General features: G+C 66.3%; 1 protein-coding gene across 1 annotated transcript in view; it reads right to left on the bottom strand.

Moving 5' to 3' along the window:
- Window positions 1-849, bottom strand: part of TBXA2R (thromboxane A2 receptor) — a 1953-nt gene extending 1104 nt beyond the window's left edge. Inside the window, exon 1 of the mRNA XM_009277082.1 lies at window positions 44-849. Within this exon, the coding sequence (XP_009275357.1) occupies window positions 44-849 (806 nt within the window). The remainder of the gene's footprint in view (window positions 1-43) is intronic.
- Between the last annotated feature and the right edge of the window lie 2423 nt (window positions 850-3272).

The raw sequence follows: 3272 nt of genomic DNA, 5'->3' as shown, positions 1-3272 counted from the left end.
CATGGGCGGGGGGGGGGGGAACACCAAGACCCAGGGCCTCACCAGGAGGGGCATCCAGCAGATGGTGGCAATGATCATGATGCCCACGAGCTGCACCATCATCTCCACCTCGCTGTCCCGGCGCCGCTGCACCGACTCCCGGTCATGGTAGACACGGCAGAGTGTCACCACGCTGACTGTGTTGAAGATGAAGGAGAGCAGCACGGAGAAGATGCCCAGCAGGGCAAAGAGCAGGCAGAAGATGACGTTGCCGGTGTCAGGCAGGAGGGTGAGGAAGCACCAGGAGCCAGGGTACTGCAGTGTGTACCGCCCTAGCCCCAGCACCGGCAGCAGCCCCAGCAGGCAGGAGAAGCCCCACACCAGCCCCACGATGGACCAGGCGCGACGCTTGGAGATGCTGGTGGAGCGGGAGAAGGGGTGGTTGATGCCGAAGAACCTCTCGCCAGCCATGGTGGCCCCCAGCAGCAGCGGGCACTGCCCGAAGAAGACCATGGAGAAGCCGAGGAAGTTGCAGAGGTGGCAGCCAGGGTCCACTTTGGTCCAGGTGAACTTGATGAAGTGATAGGGGATGATGACTGAGGCCGTCACCAGCAGCCCCATGAAGTCCGTGACCACCAGCCCGCAGAGGAAAACGAGGAAGGAGGAGCGGGCCCGGCTGGACAGCTTGCGGGAGGAGCTGAGCAGGACGCAGAGGGCGAAGAGGTTGGAGCAGAGGCCGATGAGGCCGAAGGCAGTGGAGAACCAGGGTGAGGTGATGCTGTTCTGCGCATTGTCGCGGCCGTCACTGGCGTTGAACACTCCGAAGCACGTGTCTGACCGGCCGGCCGCGCTGCCGTTGGGGGGCTCCATATCCCCCCACCCCATCCCGCTCCTTCTGGCAGCTTCAGGCACCCTCCTGGCTCAGCTCCATGGCGTGTGCCCCCCACCGGTGCCGGCACCAATCCCACCTTACCCTGTGGGGACAAGGAGGGGGGTTGAGGGCCAGTCCCCCATGGCCAAGCCCACCCATCACCCACCGTGAGCCTGCAAATGTGGGGCATCCCACAGGCTGTGGAGGAGGACACCACACCAGGACCACAGCACGTGCCGGGCTGGCACCGCCCTCGGCACAGCAGCAGCAACGGGCATGGGGGGGCCCCAGCCCTGCAGCTGGCTGGGATTAACCGTCCCCGGCCATGAGCCACATGGGGCCATTGCCATGAGGCTGTAATCCAGCATGGTGGGTGTTTGGAGACGCGCAGCACTGGCAGCTTGGCTCTGACAGCACTGGCTCCCTCCCGCCCCGGGGGGGGGACGACGGATATGGCCAGACACCCCGGGGGACATCCACCCTCTGCCGTGGTGGTGGGGCCCCACTCTGAAGGATGTACTGGGCTGCACCGGGGCCTGATCCTGACACCTCTCCCCCCCCCAATCCCTGCGCCTTCCCCTCTGCACCCCCACCTCAATGGGGAGAGGCCCCATTCCCACAGTGTGGTGGGGAAACTGAGGCACAGGATGGGACGTCCATGCCTGGAGCCGTGTGCTGCACACCCCCGGCACCAGCACCACAGCCAACCCACAGCTGTGGGACATGCAACCAGCTTGTATGTGTGACATCCCCGTTCTCCCCCCCCCCCAGCCCCACCACAGCTGGAGTCGAGGGTTTGTCACCGGGACGTTGGCCCAGTGGCTGCGGCAGGGCACATGAGGACAGCTGCAGTTGTGAGCAGTGCGGTCGACGCCACGCTGGCTTGCTGGGCAGTGACCCAGGCCCGGGAGGCATCCGGCATCTGGGAAGCCCCAAGGCTGCTGCCTCCACCGCTAATTAGTCCAGGCTGCAAGTGGGGTGATGTGGGATGGGGTAGAGGCATTGTGACAGTAGTGACCAGACCTCCCCAGGGACCAGACCCCCTCCTCTCCTCCTAGGACCCATTTCTCCAGGCTGTGGATGTACTCGCCACCCCGTCTGCTCCGTCCCCGCACCGCTGGCTGACACCATCCCTGGCCCGGTGGCCCCCGTGGGATGCCCAGCTGTATCCCGACCCGCCGCCTCTGCAAAGACCCCACTTGTGGTGCCCCCCAGCCGTGGGGGTCCCGGCACCCCTGCCTCCCCCTTGTGCAGGCTGGCACTGCCACCTGCCCTCCGGCCCCATCCCCAAGTCAAACCTCAAGCCAGTCCCGCCTGGCACCAAACCCAGCGGCTGGTCCTGCACCCAGCCCTGCTCTGTGTCCCCATGACCTGGGCGAGCCCTGTGCCACATCCCGCAGCCTGGCACCCCCCACTCGCCACCCCATTTCTGGCCCCCGTCCTGAGGGCAGCCACAGGGCTGGGAGCTGCCACGCACACCCAAGGCACACGCCGATCCCACAGCCCGTCCCAGGGCTGGGATGGGGCCAGGCATTGCAACATCCTCCTCCGGGGCCGCATCCAGGTGGGCTGAGGGTGCTGGCACCCATTCAGCACGGTAGCACCCCTGCCCTCACCCCCCGTCGCCAGCTGCACCGTCAGCCCTGCGGCCGCTGGGGAGTGGGGCGGGGGTGGCGGCGGGCGCACGTCCCCATCCCCGTCCCGGTCCCGGTGCAAGCAGCTGGCAGAGCATGGCAGTGATTCACTGCCGCAGTGCAAGGACAGCTTCGGCTTTTTCCATGAGACAAGAGCGAAAACTTGCCACCGTTTGTTTTCTCTGGTCCCCGAGGGATGGCAGCGGCGGGCCCAAAGGTGACGGTCCCATTGAGACATGCGGTCAGGCCTTGGTGTGACGGTTCCGGGTCCCCGAGGAACCACCAGCCTTTCCTGTGTCCTCTGGGATTCCCCCCCTGCCCCACGGTGATGCCACATGGGTGCCACAGCTCGGAGGTCCCGCTCCAGCTGTCCCTTGCTACGTGCCTGCCCATGCTCTTGGGGTGCTGTCCTCAAACGTGTGTGTGTGTGTGTGTGTGTGTGTGTGTGTGTGTGTCCCCTGCCCTGGGGTGTTCCCTGCGCTCGCTCCAGCATGGCTGGGGATCAGGACCCTGCGGGGCAATGCCGTCCTGCTGCCCCCATCACCCAGGGACTCACAGCCATGGGATGCTCTTGGCTGCCAACTGGCTCGGTGCAGCAGGATCCGACCCCTCTCCCCACAGTGTCCAGAGGGGGGGGATCTCCCCGCGGTGGCACCATGGCCAGGCAAGGATGTACCAGCCCCGGCAGCTCTGCGCTGCACACCCCAAACCCCACCATCACCCATGTCCCCTCCCCGTCCTCCCCTCCCCTCCTGCCCCGGCGCAACCATGACCCGGACCCCTTACCC

The sequence above is a fragment of the Aptenodytes forsteri genome, unplaced genomic scaffold, assembly GCF_000699145.1.
Source record: "Aptenodytes forsteri isolate BGI_AS27 unplaced genomic scaffold, ASM69914v1 Scaffold274, whole genome shotgun sequence".
Taxonomy (NCBI): Eukaryota; Metazoa; Chordata; class Aves; order Sphenisciformes; family Spheniscidae; genus Aptenodytes; species Aptenodytes forsteri.
This window is presented reverse-complemented; position numbering and strand designations above follow the sequence as displayed.